At 42.3% G+C, this 16,574-nt stretch overlaps 1 protein-coding gene across 1 annotated transcript in view; it reads right to left on the reverse strand.

Moving 5' to 3' along the window:
• LOC123507731 (dipeptidase 1-like) overlaps positions 1-16,142 on the reverse strand; it is a 121,773-nt gene extending 105,631 nt beyond the window's left edge. The window contains exon 1 of the mRNA XM_045260892.1: positions 15,625-16,142. Coding sequence (XP_045116827.1) covers positions 15,625-16,038 — 414 coding nt within the window. The 5' untranslated portion in view covers positions 16,039-16,142. The remainder of the gene's footprint in view (positions 1-15,624) is intronic.
• Positions 16,143-16,574: the final 432 nt, after the last annotated feature.

Below are 16,574 nucleotides of genomic sequence, written 5' to 3' on the forward strand. Positions count from 1 at the left end.
ACAGCGTTTCTATCTCTCGTCTTCCCTCTCCACCATAAAAAAAGGGAAGGAATGAAAAAAAGGCAAAGAAAAGCGAAGGATGGAGATGAAAGTGGGGGAAAAGATAACGCGTGACTGCTTTTGAACTCTCTCTCTCTCTCTCTCTCTCTCTCTCTCTCTCTCTCTCTCTCTCTCTCTCTCTCTCTGTCTCTGTCGCTCTCTGTCTCTGTCGAAATCAGGTGTGTTTGTGCCTTACCTGTCTAGCGTCACATGTCAAGGAAGCAGCACGCCACATTACTCAGTGCTGCATTATTCATGACTGCCAAACATTATTCCCGCCGGTGAAAAAAGGCTCTCGTTTCCTTGATATTCCTCCTGTCCCTTTTTTGCTCCTCTTCGTCAGTTCCCCTTTCAACGTTTTGCAGTCGGACGATTTTCAAAGGTTGGCGAAATGTTTGTTAATGCACGTGTCTCTCTCTCTCTCTCTCTCTCTCTCTCTCTCTCTCTCTCTAGGACCTTTTTAGTCGTACATTCATTATTTTTCACAATATAAAACTTAAAACACTGAAAATTTTACACGAAGTCTCTAAAAGAATACTAATCATTTCCTCTCACCAGTTCTTTTTATTAGTGGGAATATCAAGACTTCAGGTTCATTCAGTGCCTTTACTCCCACAATTCCCTGTCCTCGTTCCCAGACGCAGTATTGAAGCACTCTGGTTTATTCAGGGCAGTGTTGCGGTTAAGTTGACAGTGGGTGACCTCATCTTTAATGGCGGCGCATAAAAGGTCACTGTGATACCAGGTCAGGTCAGACTGGGATGATTCAGCGGTCAATACAGAGAGAGAGAGAGAGAGAGAGAGAGAGAGATAGTTCTTAGGTGTCACAACTCAGAATACTTTTTTAACTTTTTATTTTATTCAATTTGTGAAGTGTTGTTGTAAAAGTTTATGTGAAAAAATCCTGAGAGAGAGAGAGAGAGAGAGAGAGAGAGAGAGAGAGAGAGAGAGAGAGAGAGAGAGAGAGAGAGAGAGAGAGAGAAAATTGTATGAAACACCAAAATAAAATGAAAAGCTGCGACGGAGACAAAAGAAATTGCAAGAAAGATAAATTGAAAAGGAATGCATTAAAGCAGAGAGAGAGAGAGAGAGAGAGAGAGAGAGAGAGAGAGAGAGAGAGAGAGAGAGAGAGAGAAAGAGAGAAGGATCACATTACCTCTTATTTTCCAAGGAGCTTTAATGGAACAGTACTCAGGGTTCTTCTGGAGGGGGGGATGGGGCGAGAGTACCCTGGGGCGCTCATTTGCCGGTGGTTTGGTGGTAAATGTGTACTGTCCTTACTGCAGGTGTGGGAGGAACAGGTGTGGCGGGCGGCTCGGAGCAGGATAACGCTTTTTAAATCGTCCCTGGCCTTATTTAGGATTTTCGGTGTATTTTCTGTCTCCTGTATTGTTTTGTGTGTGTGTGTGTGTGTGTGTGTGTGTGTGTGTGTGTGTGTGTGTGTGTGTGTGTGTGTGTGTGTGTAGGTTTTTGTGTACATATGTAGGTAAATAAATGGCAGTTTTTGTTGGTGTTGTTACTCTTGTTGTTGTTTCCTTATTTAGTTTTGTGACAGTTGTGTTTCCAGCAACGGAAGTGTTTTTGTAGTAGTAGTAGTAGTAGCAGAAAGAGTAGTAGTAGCAGTAGTAGTAGCAGTAGTGGTAGTAGCAGTAGTAGTGGTAGTAGTAGTAGCAGCAGCAGCAGCAGTGGCAGCAGCAGCAGCAATGGTGGTGGTGGTGGTGCAGTGCCACCAGTGGTGAGCAGTGCAGCAGCAGCAGCAGCAGTGGTTGTTGTGTTGTTGTGGCAGTGGTGCAGTGGTGGTGGTGGCAATAACAGTGGCAGCAGTGCAGTGGTGGGTGCAATAATGGTGGTGGTGGTGGTGCTGGTGGTGGTAGCAGTGGTGGTGGTGTGCAGTGGTGGTGTAGTGGTGGTGGTGGTGGTGGTAGTGGTGGTGGTGGATGGTGGTGGTGGTGGTGTGGTAGGTGGTGGTGGTGGTGGTAGTAGTAGTAGTAGTAGTAGTAGTAGTAGTAGTAGTAGTAGTACAGTCCCTATTAAGAGGAACACTAGTACTTGGATTCACGCTCAGCAAACACAACCTGCATTAACACTACTATTTTCATTACTGGTCTTCCCTCAAGAGAACATTTCCTAATTTTCCCTCACACTTATTAGTCTAGTTTTTCTCAACACTGTAATTTTGTTGCTCATTTGTAGTATTAAGTTGGTTATCCAGCCTGAAAAGATGTATCCCTGTATATACGCCGTGAAAAATGACTAATTGAAAATATAATGATAATAAATATAAATGGAATAAACACTACTTAATCGAAGGTAGTACCACTTAAAGCTAGCTATTCTAGGCTAACAACACTTAACATCTTCTAACACCATTTAATCTAAGCTAACACCACTTAAAGCTAACAAACACCACTTTAACTTAAATAACACAACTTTAACCTGATCTAACACCACTTAACCTTAGATACACCACTTAATATAAGCAAACACCACTATTCCTATGCTAACACCACTTTCACCTAACCAAACACCATTTTAACCTAACCTAACCCCACTATAACTCAACCTAATACCACTTTAACCTAACCAAACACTACTTAACCCATCCTAACTCCATTTACCTTAACCAAACACTACTTAACCGAACCAAACTCTACTTGATCTTATTACCACTTATTAACCTAATCTAACACCACGTAACCAAACACCACTTAACCTAATCTAACCCACCATAACAGCAGTACTTAGAGCGAGGAGCAGTTTCAGAGGGAGATCTTGTGGGTGGAATATTTGCAAAGCTATTTACCGTGGGAGAGAAATGAAGGTGTACGTGGAAAACACACCTGTAATTAATGCAGAGCTAATCTCGACCTGATGTTGGAGCGATATTTAATTGCCTGCACAAAATAAAAGAGAGTAAAATTATAAAAAGCGACGAATAAAAATGTGAAAAGGAAACAACATGCTTGAAAGAAAATGGTGATTAAACACATACTCATTTATATTGCATCTCTCTCTCTCTCTCTCTCTCTCTCTCTCTCTCTCTCTCTCTCTCTCTCTCTCTCTCTCTCTCTCTCTCTCTCTCTCTCTATCTATCTATCTATCTATCTATCTTTCTTTCTTTCTTTCTTTCTTTCTTTCTTTCTTACTACCTATCTATCTATCTATATATTTATCTTTCTCTCTCTCTCTCTCTCTCTCTCTCTCTCTCTCTCTCTCTCTCTCTCTCTCTCTCTCTCAGGAAGTACTTTGAGTGGAAAAAGAGTGGCAGTAGGAGAGAGAGAGAGAGAGAGAGAGAGAGAGAGAGAGAGAGAGAGAGAGAGAGAAATGTTTCCTACTCGTCCCTCTCTATATCACTTCAAGTCAGTCACACTCCTTTCCCAGGATGGAGTAGGGAGGGAGTAGGGAAGGACTCCTGATTCCACGTGTTCTTGTGGAGCTGTGGCAGAATACAAGGAAACGGCTAACTAAGTCTTGCTATTGTGTTTCTTCTCCTGTGTGTGTGTGGGGGAAGATTGTATGTGTGTGTTTGTAGGTGTGTGGGTGGGATGTGTGTCTCTGTGTGTGTGTGTGTGTGTGTGTGTGTGTGTGTGTGTGTGTGTGTGAGAGAAAGTGGGAGGCAGTATGCTTTTATGTGTTTTACTGCGTTTGATGTATGCCATTTGTTATATATTATCGACCTATTTTCTATTTGATTTGTGTGTGTAAAGTTTGATTTGCTTGAAGTGTCTTACATGAATTTTGACATTTATAAATTCTAAAGGAAAGCATTTGTGATGGACCATATTTCTACAGTATTTTTGTAAAGATAATATTTCGTTGTGGTCAATAAATATCTATCTATCTATCTATCTATCTATCTATCTATCTATCTATCTATCTGTGAGTGTGTGATTATGTAGATATGTGTGTGTGTGTGTGTGTGTGTGTGTGTGTGTGTGTGGCGTCGGATGTGTGTGTGGGTGTGTGTGTGTGGATGAGTTTATATTCTCTCTCTCTCTCTCTCTCTCTCTCTCTCTCTCTCTCTCTCTCTCTCTCTCTCTCTCTCTCTCTCTCTCTATCATTAAATTTTGTTACTGAACTTTTCTTTTCCAACAAGAGTCATCTGTCATCACAATAATTCATCGTTTCTTTCTTGTATCCTCTCTCTCTCTCTCTCTCTCTCTCTCTCTCTCTCTCTCTCTCTCTCTCTCTCTCTCTCTCCATTTAATAGTTTGGTAATTAATCCCTGTTTTTACGTAATTTAAGCACATTTAGTCATTTGATTCTTGAATATATGTCAAAACTTAAGTCATTTAGAGAAAAATATACGTAAGACACTAAGGTTTTAATATATTTACATCTTTTTTTTCGTTTTCATTTTGTCTTTCTGTCATTTGCAACTGTTATTTGGCATGTTCATGTGGAAATAAGAGACAAAGAATAAGCAAGATAAAAACAAAAGATAAGACAGGAAATGAGAAATACGAAAAATAATAATACAGAGTTGAAAAAATGTGGTATTTAACAACAGAGAGAGAGAGAGAGAGAGAGAGTGGGGAGGAGCAGTTGACATAATGGGTTTGGTCTCCAGCCTTTCATCAACACGTCTTGGTTGATGGGGTCCCAATAATAGCCATCTTGACCTTTTGTTTGATCTCTCTCTCTCTCTCTCTCTCTCTCTCTCTCTCTCTCTCTCTCTCTCTCTCTCTCTCTTTTTTAAATACATTTTTTTTTCAATTCTGTATCGTTTTTCTTTATTTTTCATTTCCTATCTTATCTTTTATTTTTATCTTTCTCTTATTCTTTATCTCTTATTTCCACTTTTCTTCTGCTATATTCTCTCATTTTTTTCATTTCCTTCTTTCTCTGTTCTGTTTCTTTTCCTCTTTTTCTTCAGTTTCCTTTATAAATTTCCATCACGTGACTTATTTGCTAATTTCTGTCGTTTTCTATCTCCTCTTTATTTCAATTTTATCCATCTGTTTTTTTCTCCTTGCTCTCTCTCTCTCTCTCTCTCTCTCTCTCTCTCTCTCTCTCTCTCTCTCTCACTCTCACTCTCTCTCTCTTTTTTTAATTTCACGTTTTTTTTTATTTCATTATTCTTTATTCTGAAACATCACTTTTTATTTCGTTTTTTTATTATTATTGTTTATTATGTATTTTTATTCTTGGTGTTTTCCTTTAGCGTTTCAACTGAACCATTTCCCATTTTCTTTTACTATTCCATTTTCTTTAGCGGCGGGCGGTCTTGCAAGGGGATGGCGTGACATTTTTCTCTTCTGTTTAAAGGCCGCGATCCACTGCACCACCTTTCTTCTTCTTCCTCCTCTTCTTCCTCTTCCTCTTCTTCCTTTTCTTCATCTTTTTCTTCTCTGTCATTCATTTTTTCATTTTTTCTTCATCTTTTTCTCTTTTTTTTTTCTTTCTTTTTCTCTTTTACTTTCTTTTCTCCTTTTCCTTCTTCTTCTCCTCTTCCTCCTCCTCCTCCTCCTCCTCCTCCTCCTCCTCCTCCTCCTCCTCCTCCTCCTCCTCTTCTTCTTCTTCTTCTTCTTCTTCTTCTTCTTCTTCTTCTTCTTCTTCTTCTTCTTCTTCTTCTTCTTCTTCTTCTTTTCCTTCTCTTTCCCCTTCTCCTCCTTCTCCTTCTCCTCCTCCTCTTCCTCCTCCTCCTCCTCCTCCTCCTACTCCTCCTCCTCCTCCTCCTCCTCCTCCTCCTCCTCCTCCTCCTCCTCTCTTCTGTTTTTTTTTAACATTCTTTTAGGGTCGCTCATCCTCACCTCTCTCTCTCTCTCTCTCTCTCTCTCTCTCTCTCTCTCTCACGACATCTTAAGAAAAAAAGAATCAGGAAAAGAAAACGGCTGAAACGTACACCAATAAAAAAAAAACCTATGAAAGAAAACGGACAAATAAAAGAAAAAAGAGGGAACACTAAAGTAGAAATATAAAAAAAAAGTAAATAAAAAAAATCCTAAGAATAACACCACAGTACTGGATTTCAAGTGGATGACTGTTATGGAATCCCTAAAGTGTTTTTGTTCATACTTCACACTCTCTCTTTTTCGAGCGAGAGGGAACGGTAGGAAAGAGAGAGAGAGAGAGAGAGAGAGAGAGAGAGGAAAGTGGTTTGGGATGGAATGGGGGCCTAAAGAATGGGATGTGCTGAGGTTATGACATCGGCAGAGGGAAGTGGGTTATGATGGAGTAAAAAGAGGGAGAGAAGATTGTGGGCGAGTAGGAAGGAGTGATGAGAGAGGAGTAAGGAGAATGATGGAGAGAAGCAGTGAAAGGTGAAGTGAAAGAAGTAGTAAAGGACGTGAAATTGGAATGAAAACTGAAATGTAGGAAAATGAAAGAGAAATAGTAGGATATTATGAAAAGGAGGAAAAAAGGGAAAAGGAAAGATGGATTAGTTGATGAATATGAGAAGAAAAGTAGAGGGAATTGGATTATGATGGAGTAAAAAAAGAGAGAAAGAAGATTGTGGGTGAGTGAGAAGGAGTGATGAGAGAGGAGTAAGGAGAATGATGGAGAGGAAGCAGTGAAAGGTGAAATGAAAGGAAAGAAGTAGTAAAGAACGTAAAACTGGAATGAAAACTGAAATGTAGGAAAAAGAAAGAGAAACAATAGAATAATATGAAAAAGAGATGAATAAAAAAAAGGGAAAGGAGAGATAGATTAGCTAGAATATAAGAATTTTGAGTAAAAATCACGAGTAAATCAATAAAATACACAAAGAAACACGAAAGTAAGAAAATTTCAATAGCGTGTTAGAAAGAGAGAAAATAGAATAAATATAGAATGGAAGATTGAAAGAACCGTAAGAAAAGTAGAAAACAAAATAATAAGGTCGAGCTGGAAAGGTAGAAAGGGAGAGAATATGATGAAGAAATAACAAAGGAGAAAAAACTGTGAAAGGGAGGAACGAAAGTAAAATAAATAGTAAAGATAACAGTAGGAATTGTGAATGGGTAAGAGAGAGAGAGAGAGAGAGAGAGAGAGAGAGAGAGAGAGAGAGAGAGAGAGAGAGAGAGAGCAATATGATGATGGGAAGAGAGAAGCAGGGAAGAAATGAGGTACAGCATGAAATGAAAGAGATTCCGGAAGAGGGAGAGAAAGAGAGAGTTTTAGTGAGAGGGGGAAGTCATGAATGAGAGTGAGGCAGGTGTTATTAGTGAGAGGCGGCCATACCTGGTCATTCTCTCTCTCTCTCTCTCTCTCTCTCTCTCTCTCTCTCTCTCTCTCTCTCTCTCTATATTCCTTTCCATATTCCATTATCATTAACTATTCTCTCTCTTTATACATTACTACTCCTCCTCCTCCTCCTCCTCCTCCTCCTCCTCCTCCTCCTCCTCCTCGTCTTCTTTCCTCACACCATATTCATTTTCACATTCTTTTATCATTAACTATTCTGTCCTTGGCTCTCTTCCTCCCTCTCCTCCTCCTCCTCTTCCTCCACTTCCTCCTCCTCCTCCTCCTCCTCCTCCTCCTCCTCCTCCTCCTCCTCCTCCTCCTCCTCCTCCTCTTCCTCCACTTCCTCCTCTTCTTCCTACGCTGCTTTCCTCTTTTCATAACTTTCATCACATTTTTTCCCACAATCCATCATCATTATTCCACCTTGAGTCGTCACTATCACCGTTCTCTCCTTCCTCTTTCCCTCTTCTTCATCCACCTTCTTTCCTCCCCCTCCTTCCTTCACTATCCTCCCATTTTTTTTCCCTTTTGTACTTCATTCGTTGACATTTTCTTTTTTTTTCACTACATTCCTTTATATATATTCTGTCCACCACCACCACCACCACCACGTCTAAAATGGAAAGATAGTGCAGGATTTCCGGGCTGCGCTGAAACTTGTATGTAATTTGTGGAGGTTCCATGCGTTTGAAGCAAAAGGAAGGGAAAGTGCATTAGCATATATTAAGATGACGGCGTTAGTGGAATGCGCTTTGCTTTACCTATTATACTAAGCCCTGAATAAAACCTGCGTGTGTGAGGGACTACATGCAAACTTAATTGTGGTGTAGGAAGAGAAGAGAAAGGGAAGAAGTGTGTGCATGAAAATGGGTAACTAAATGAATGGCAGCGATGTTTTTTTACGGGAAAGGAGTAAAAAATTGTGGTGTAGAAAGAGAAGATGAATTAAAGAATGTATGAGAGAAAATGGGTAACTAAGGAAATGGCTGTGATATTTTTGCGGGAAAGGAGGAAATGTAAACTTATTGGTGTGTAGAAAGAGAGATAGATTAAAGAAGCGAGTGTGTGGAAGAAACGATTGGTGACTAAATAAATGGCAGAGATGATTTTACGGAAAAGGAGAAAAAATGTAAGCTTAATTATGGCGTGCAGAAAGAGAAGATAAAGGTAAAGAAGTGTGTGTGGAAGAAACTATTGGAAACGAAAAGAATGACAGTAAAATATTAACGGAAAAAGAAAATGTTGATGTTTTCCTATTTTTTCTTTTTATCTCTTGTTATTATCATTATCACATAACCATCACAACAACAACAACAACAACAACAACAACAACAACAACAACAACAACTACTAGCAACTACTACTACTACTACTACTACTACTACTACTACTACTACTACTACTATCAGAACAACAACCACCACAACCACTACCATTACATACCACCACCATCACTACCTTCATCATCAGCCTCCCTCGCTGTATTTTCTCCCTGGATAATCAAAACGAAGGTAAACTGAATTTGCGGCAGAGCCAAAGTGAAGACAAAAGAGAAAAGAGAAAGTGAAGCTAACGAATGTGGAAAAAAAAGAAGACGGATTGAGGACAAGTAGAAATGGAATATGAAGAAAAACAGGCACTAAAATGAAAGAGAGAGAGAGAGAGAGAGAGAGAGAGAGAGAGAGAGAGAGAGAGAGAGTAGTTAGGGTAATAAAAAAAAGGGAAATATAGCAAGAGAAATGTGTGATAAATGTGAAATAAAAATGGCAGATAGATGTGAGACCGGAAGAAAAAATAAATAGAAAGAAAATAATGGAAAGAGTAGAAAAGGAAAACCAGTCACTAAAACCATGAAAAAATAATAAAAGAATAACGCAAATAAGGTGTAGCAAGAAGAAAAAAAAGTACCGAGAGAGATAGAGAGACGAAAAAAAGGAGAATCTAAAGTAACAAAGTAGCATGACGCTTTTAAAACTTTCACTGCGAGACATTCCTTCCCACACAAAGCCACCAACAACTTTTTTTATTGTTTTCATAGACATTTTTATAGTAGTTTCAAATAATTCACCAGCCTGGAGAGACAAAATTAACCTTAAATTCCTTTTCCCTTTTATGTAACCCACCAAACAATCATTACAGCGCCGTGAATAGCAGTGAAAGACTTAAGGAGCACCATTGGCAGTGCGGAAGTATGCCTCGCGGTGCCTTTGGTCGACATGTGGCACTGAGGCACTCTGGCGGCGGCGGCGTGAGGCTTAATAGGAAATAATAAGCAGAATTAAAGCTTGGTTCTGTCGAGGATTAGCTTATAATTAGAGGAGATGGGGGACTGGAGGTAGGAAAGGAGACACCTGCAGATTGGAGGGAGGAGGGAGAAGGGAGGGCGTGAGGAAGGAAGGTAAGATGTAGTTGTCGGAGGGAGATTGTGGAGAGAACAAGGAAGGAGGGAAGAAGAGAATAAGAGGAGAGAAGTAAATGAGCCACATAAGGTGTGAGAGGGAGTTCGTAGAAAGGATGAGGATAAGGGAATGAAAGGAGGAAAAAGAGGAGATAGGGATGCAGAGAGTAAAGAAGGTAGCGAGGGAGTAGTTGGTGAGGAAAGAAAGAAAGAAAGGATAAGTGTAAAATGATAGTAGGAATGGAAAAGGAAAGTGAAGGAAAAGACAAAAGGAAGTAAGAAATTAAGGAGGAAATGAAGCTGGAAGGAAAGAAAAAGAGAAAGAAAAGATGATATGCGAAAAAAAAAATTAGTAAGAATATGAAAACTACAAAGGCCGAAGAAAAAGAGAGAATGAAGAGGGAATAAAAAAAAAAGATTCAAATTAACCAAACAGAGAAAAAGAAAAGTGTAGAAAAGAAGTGAAGCTGTAGAAGAGATGAAGAAGAAAAGCTAAAATGACGAACGGGGAAGAAAACTAAGGTAGTACAAGGAAAAAGAAAGAAAGGACGAAAACATGAAAGAAAGTGAGAAATGAGGAAATTCAAGAGGAGAAGGGAGGAGAGACAGAGAGAAGGTGCAGGCCAGTGGAAGGAGGAGGGAAGGCAGGCTCTTTGTATGAAGGAGAGGAGGAGGAAGAGGAAGAAGAGGAGGAGGAGGAGAGGCAGGAAACAGGAGACAATGTTATATGAAAGAGGGAGGAACGGAAAGTAAGGAATAAATCATTGAGAGAGAGAGAGAGAGAGAGAGAGAGAGAGAGAGAGAGAGAGAGAGAGAGAGAGAGAGAGAGAGAGAGGAAACTAAGACAGCAAAACGTAAAAACAAAGAAAAAACAAAACAAAGATGAAGAATAAGAAACAGAAAAATGGAAAAATGAAGAGAAACAAAGAACAGAGAACAAGAAGGGGGAAGAAAACAAAAATACACACAAAAAATGAATAAAAACACAAGAAATGAAGTAAAAAAAAAAAATGGTAAGGTTAATGCACAGATATAGAGTTTGGAATAGATGGTGAGCATTTCCGTGTGATCATCATCCCGTTTTCTTTCTTCTCTATCTCGGCCTCGCTCAATGAAGGAGAAAAATTGATAATCGTATGAGAACCTTTATCTCTCCCAGCTATCTCCCCGCCAAAGAAGTATCGGCCGCCTCTTCTCTCTCACCTCTTCCAAACCTCCTTCAGGAATATTCTACAATTTCTCTCTCTCTCTCTCTCTCTCTCTCTCTCTCTCTCTCTCTCTCTCTCTCTCTCTCTCTCTCTCTCTCTCTCTCTCTCTCCTTCCTCTCTCCCTTTCCTTTCTCCGGTTCTCATTTCTCTGTCTGGTCTCAAGTTGGCATTTCCTTAATTTGACTTACTTATTCTCTCTCTCTCTCTCTCTCTCTCTCTCTCTCTCTCTCTCTCTCTCTCTCTCTCTCTCTCTCTCTCTCTCTCTCAAGTCTTTTCCTTATTTTCCTCTGATTTCTTTTATTTCTTTCCATACACGTCTCCAATTTTCTCTTTTTTTTTATTTATTCTCTCGACCTTCCAGAATTTAACGTTTGTCTCTTCTATTTATCACTATTTTTTTTTTATTCTTCACAAAGTCGCCTCGTCGTTTACTCATTTCTTCTGTTATACTGTTTTCCTACACGGTTTAGTTTGTTCCCTTCCTATTTAATCTTCCTAACTCCATTATGCTTTCTTCTTAATATCTTTTTTTTTTTTTTAATCCTCTTCTCTGTCATTTTCTCCTGCTCTATTTTTTTATTAGTTTTCTTCTGGTTCTCTCTCTCTCTCTCTCTCTCTCTCTCTCTCTCTCTCTCTCTCTCTCTCTCTCTCTCTCTCTCTCTCTCTCTCTCTCTCTCTCTCTCTCTCTCTCTCCATTTCTCGTCTTTTCATTGTCTTCCATTTTCAACTTTTTTTTTTGCATATCTCGTTTTCTTCCTCCTCTTGTCCTGTCTTCCTTGTCTTCTCATTTACTTGTCATTTTCTTGGTTTTTTTCTTTTTATCTTCATTTTCTCTCCTTCATCATTCTTCCTTTGTTCTTTCTCTTCTTCGAACCTCCCATCCTTCATTATTCCTTTATGCCTTTCCATTCTCCTATTTCTCCTTCCCTCCCTCAATTATGTCTGTTAGGAACAATTGTACCCTTTCTCAATTTCCCTTTTCCTCTTTCCTTTTCCCTTTCCTTTCGTTAATTGGAGGTCATGCAGCATCTCTCTCTCTCTCTCTCTCTCTCTCTCTCTCTCTCTCTCTCTCTCTCTCTCTCTCTCTCTCTCTCTCTCTCTCTCTTCTCTCCCTTTAATTTTCCTCCCCTTCCTTGTCTTTCCTCTCTCCATTCCTTTTCCTTTTGTTTTCCTCCTCTTCCCCTTACATCTTTCCTCACCTCTTCCCCTTCTATTTGTTTTTCCATCCCTCTTTATCTTCTCTCCCTTTGGCTTTCTCCCTCTTCTTTCCTGTCAGCTTTCTTAATTCTCTCCTTCTTCTCCTCTTACGTTTCTCCTCTCCTCTTGCCCATCACTTTTTGTTCTCCCTCTTATTTTCTCTTCCGTTGGTTTTCCTGCTCCTCTTTTGTCTCCTTTCTCCTCTTATTTTCCTCCCTCCTTTTTTTCGTCTCTCTTCTCTTCTTACTATTCTCCTTTTTTTTCTCCCCTTCCTATTTTCTTTGTTTTTCCTCCCATCCTATTGTTTTTTCTCTCTCATCTAACGTCTGTCCTCTCCTCCTTTCTCCTCTCCTTTCCCCCTCCTCTCCTCTCCCATTTCTCTTTACATTTTCTCCCCCTCATCTTGTCTTTCCTTCTCCTTCCTTGGTTTCCCGCCGTCATGCAGCATTCCAGTAGTCTCCTCTCCGGCTAATTTTGCCTCTAAATCGCAAAATATGACGACCAGCACGGGGGAGTAACTTACCTGCCAGTTGAACTAATTAAAATTTCCTGTGTTCCGCTGAAATGTTTGGCGGGCACAATGGCATCCGCTAATTTTAAAGCTACTGAGAGAGAGAGAGAGAGAGAGAGAGAGAGAGAGAGAGAGAGAGAGAGAGAGAGAGAGAGAGAGAGAGAGAGAGAGAGAATGATGGTCATGTCGGGAAAGAGAGAGGCAGGGAGAGATATGAGAGAGAGAGAGAGAGAGAGAGAGAGAGAGAGAGAGAGAGAGAGAGAGAGAGAGAGAGAGAGAGAGAGAGAGAGAGAGAGAGAGAGAGAAGAGGTAATTGTTTTTCATCACGTAATTTATCTTGCAGGAGAATTTTTGCCTTTGTTTTGACGTTTTGGGAAATGCGAAGCATGTATGTGTGTGTGTGTGTGTGTGTGTGTGTGTGTGTGTGTGTGTGTGTGTGTGTGTGTGTGTGTGTGTGTGTGTGTGTGTGTGTGTGTGTGTGTGTGTGTGTGTGTGTGTGTGTGTGTGTGTATGATGGTAAGGGATGCGCTGGAAGTTTTGATGTGGTGAAATTTGCTGTGGTTCTGGCATTGCGCTTTCTCCCTCCCACACAAGCCTCGTCCTGTCACCTGCATTCCATTTTCTTTCGTGCAGTTCTTGCTTTTATCAGCCGGAAAGACACGAGATATTAGGGTGAGCGACCTCGGAAAATATTTTGACTCCAGTAAATTGGTATCATAATATTTTGAAAATTTTGGTGCCATATATGTAACAATATCTCTAGCCTTGATTTGTCCATTTATTTTCCTACTGAGAGAAAAATAATAGCTAAGACAAATGGCCTAAAGATATTTCAGCTCTATTAACATGATATTGCATTAATTCTCATGTTTGTTTGTTTTTTGTTTTTTGCAATATATACAACAAATTCTTCATCTCTACTGCATCTACATCACCGCTTCTTCAATATCAGAAAGGACATCAGACTTTGAAATGTTGTAACACCACTTATATAAAAAAAGAAATGGTTTGTTTCCGTAGCTTTGCATGCATTGCCAACACATTCCATTCTTCTCTCTGCCGCTCTGCACTACACACCACAACGCCACAACTCAGCGATGTGCAATTCCTCAAAAGTGACGTGGTGTGCCATGCTGGAAGCTGTGTGGCATTGCTGGTCAGGAAAGAAAGCATACACACGATTGTTAGGTATGCATTGCAGCGCGACTCAATCCCGCCAGATATGTGATAGAACCAGTACAAAACAGAATGTATAATTAGTGTATCCTACCGCTGCCATCATTTCTGTTTATATTTCCTTGCAATGCACTGCCGGAGTCATCTGTGTAGCTGGTGACGAGGTCGGAGTCATGTCGGAGAAATGTGATCATTCCTTCCATATCTACTAATGAATTCTGGAAATGTATTGCATCATTGTATGCTTGTTCAATAACGTATTTTCATCCCACTGTTACGTATGCAATTGGAGAGAGAGAGAGAGAGAGAGAGAGAGAGAGAGAGAGAGAGAGAGAGAGAGAGAGAGAGAGAGAGAGAGAGAGGAGAGAGAGAGAGAGAGAGAGAGAGAGAGAGAGAGAGAGAGAGAGAGAGAGAGAGAGAGAGAGAAAGAGAGAGATTCCTGTCATTTATTCCTCTATCCAAATCCTTTTGTATTGGATTTTAGCAGTGTGGCCCAACGTTTTCACCATCATGTGTATAATTATTTAAATTCCAGTAGTGTTTGGACAGTCACCCAGTAAGAGATCACTTTTTGTCACTTCTGAACACAAAGACCGTGTTACACAGCTGCTACCGTCGGCGTTTGATAGCAACACCTGAAAACTACCGCCACCTGTGTATACACGCCGGCCATCACAACAAACTCGCAATGGTAGGGGAAAAATCGTCATTTCTACTTCTGAATTCTAGAGGCAACCATTTGCTTTCTGCCTTGAACTTCTCTTTACTCGCCTCAGCAGGCAGAGATTAGGGAACACCATCTCTTATTTCTCCCGAATGAAAGAAACCTTATGTCGATACGTTTCTCCGCCACCAGTATCTTTGCTCCGAGACCAAATATACGTCCTGTAGGAAATATATTATGACTGCTGTGCCAGAAAGCCTCTCCAGTAATTTTTTTATTATTTTTTTTTTTTACAGAGGCGGCTCCCTCATTCTTCTTGCTCACCACTGCCCAGTCTCACTTACGTCATGTTCCTTCCTGCTCCTCCTCTTCCTCAGGCAATTTCACCCTCCTTTACCTCCTCCTCTCGCCTCTCCCTCCCATCCTACCGCGTCTTCTCATTCCCCGCTACACTTCACTCCACCTTCGCAGGCGCCCTAAACTTGCCTCTCATTTGCCCAGAGCGACACAGCGTTTCTGACGTGGAAGACTTCCATCGTGTTTCTGTTAATTAGTGCTGTGTGCTGCGGCGTCCGTGAGAGGAGTGCGGAAGGGATGAGAGAGCGGCGGGAGGGAGTTGATGATGAGAGGAAAGGGAAGGAGGGAGATAGGGAGAGAGGGAGGGGATAGATGGGATGAAGAAAGCAATGCAGATAGGAAGGATGTGAAAAGAAAAGCTAGAATGTCCCCCCAGGAGAATGAGGTGAAGAATGTGACATTCAGCAGTGTGTGTTGCTTTGATAAGTTGGGAGAGACGTTGGGGAGGACATTTGCTCCTGCCATCCTACCCGACCTAAGTGGCGCACTTTGGGAAGGCGGCGCGGCTCCCTGGAGATGGTGTGCAAATCTGATGTCAAACCTGAGAGGCTGAACTTCCCACCGATGCAAACAACGTGAGTGGTGTGTATTGGAGTTTGTTAAACTGTATTTATTCGTCTTGTTATTTCCTCTTATTCTTTGCCGCGCCTCTCGACCCCTGGCAGCCTGTCTCTTCTGCGTTCCAAACCCACCCACGCCCACAGTAATGTGCTGACAAGTCCTCTGTGCTGCTGCATTGTGGTCACCATTACTTGAAGACGCCGCTGCCTATGTCTATTTCCGCTCGAATCAGGTGTAACAACACAAATAGAAAGAAAGAGAGAGAGAGATAGAGATTAAAGCAGACGGTGCTGCGAGGCGTGGGCTGCACACACTGGCCGCGACATGTAACAGGAATAGGACCTACCGAGGCGTGGTGCGGGGAGGCGCCCGCTTCGAAGTTCCCGTAGCCCATGTGGTTGCAGGTGCAGCGGCAGGTCCTGAGGTGCTCCTCCAGGTCCGGCGGGAGAGGGGGCAGCAGAGGATCGAGGGGCCCCAGGCCCGTCTCCGCGGTGCCGCTGCACCAGGTCACCGATACGCTCTGGGATGACCCCGCCCCGCGCCGTCCGTCGCCCCAGGAGGGCACGGCGCGCCCGTAGGCCGGCCTGGAGGGCGTGGCGCCGCACACGTCCACGCTGTGGCGGGAGCCGTGCGGGGCGGGGCAGTCTTGCTCGCAGTAGGATGCGCCTCCGTAAGCGGGTGGCTGGCACGGCTGGTGCTGCTGCTGTTGTTGCTGCTGCTGCTGCTCTCCCTTCATGCAGAAGCTGCGGCTGCGGCGCATCCCGGCGGCAGCCGCCGCTACCCGGACACCGCCGGCCGCCGCCGCCGCCAGCCCGGCCGCCGCGCGCCGACCCCGCCATCACACGCCTCACCCACCCACAGACTCGCCTGGAACGACACGGGACGCTGTCACTGAAATAACAATGGGTGAATAAAACCTCCAAGTTATAAGAGTTATTTCAAGTGATTGCACGTCAAGGTGTTCAAGGTACTGCCTCGATGATCGCTTCCATCCTTCGCCCTACCTTGCCACCGCCTTGGCCAGGGTTAATGGTCCAGAGCTGAGTATTCTGGGCATTCTTTACCCTCCTACTTTGCACTGTCCCTCCACCCTACCCTCCCATCCCCCACTTACCGAGCCCCACTCCTTGACCACCCCATCTCTGCCACCGTTATCATGTCCCACTTTTCTTTTCCTTCCTTTCCCCTTCCCTTGCCTTCCACCACCCCACATACGAAGACCCTGGGGCGGGAGGGGACTCAGCAGTCCTATAGAGCATCATCCGCGAGGTGCTGGGTCAGCAAGACGCCTTGGGA

The sequence above is a fragment of the Portunus trituberculatus genome, chromosome 23, assembly GCF_017591435.1.
Source record: "Portunus trituberculatus isolate SZX2019 chromosome 23, ASM1759143v1, whole genome shotgun sequence".
NCBI lineage: Eukaryota > Metazoa > Arthropoda > Malacostraca > Decapoda > Portunidae > Portunus > Portunus trituberculatus.